This window comes from Geospiza fortis, unplaced genomic scaffold, assembly GCF_000277835.1.
Source record: "Geospiza fortis unplaced genomic scaffold, GeoFor_1.0 scaffold391, whole genome shotgun sequence".
NCBI lineage: Eukaryota > Metazoa > Chordata > Aves > Passeriformes > Thraupidae > Geospiza > Geospiza fortis.
This window is the reverse complement of record NW_005054472.1, coordinates 243,800-244,612: the sequence shown is the minus strand read 5'-3', so window position 1 is coordinate 244,612 and position 813 is coordinate 243,800. Positions and strand designations below refer to the sequence as shown.

At 48.2% G+C, this 813-nt stretch overlaps 1 protein-coding gene across 2 annotated transcripts in view; it reads left to right on the top strand.

The window, feature by feature from the left end:
* PM20D1 (peptidase M20 domain containing 1) overlaps positions 1-813 on the top strand; it is an 11,531-nt gene that overhangs the window by 2,854 nt on the left and 7,864 nt on the right. For both annotated transcript variants that reach the window (XM_031062905.1, XM_031062904.1), the window contains exon 3: positions 12-98. In XM_031062905.1, coding sequence (XP_030918765.1) covers positions 12-98 — 87 coding nt within the window. The remainder of the gene's footprint in view (positions 1-11; positions 99-813) is intronic.

Below are 813 nucleotides of genomic sequence, written 5' to 3'. Positions count from 1 at the left end.
TTTTCCTGCAGGGCATTCTGCAAGCTCTGGAATTCTTGCTGAGGAGGAATTACCGACCCCGCCGCTCCTTCTACATTGGCATTGGCCACGATGAGGAGGTACTTTCTTTCCTTTCCTTGCAACAACACACTCCTGTGGCTTTTTCCTTAGAAAGCCCTAAGGAAATTTTGAGCTGAGGCTGTTTCCCACTCCCTTTCCTGTGTCTTCCTTCCCTGTTGAAGGGCTGCAGGTCCTTGACTGTAACATTTTCCCCTCTCCCTGTGATGGGACCCCTGGGTCAGTGCAGTCTTCCCTCTTTGCACCCCTCATTCTGGGGGCAGGACCCAGCATCTCCTAATTTCATTTTGTTATGTTGCACTTGGAGCCTGCTTTGGGAGGGGTGGCTCTGCTTTCCTCAATGGATCTCCATTTTCATTCTAATGCCAAAGCTTGCGGCCAAAGCTGACAACATTGCAGTGCAGGCCTAAATTGCAAACTATTTGTGCTCTACACAAATAATTTGGCTATTCAGGGGCATGATTCTCTGCCCTCTCTGGAATTCCAGACCCCACCACTCCTTCTATGTTGGCATTGGCCACGGTGAGGAGGTATTTTCTTTCCTTTCCTTGCACCAGCAACCTGTTTGCATTGTTCCTCTAGGTAACAGGGCTTAATTTTGAAACATTGTTTAGCTGGAAGGTCTTTCCTGTTTTTCTTGGTTCTCTGGGGAGGTACTGTGTCAGGCCCCAGGTCACAGTTATGGATCGATTGTTTGGCTTGGAGTGACATTCATAAAGGGTTTGGTGTGATGAGCAAAGGGAAAAGAACATTGGA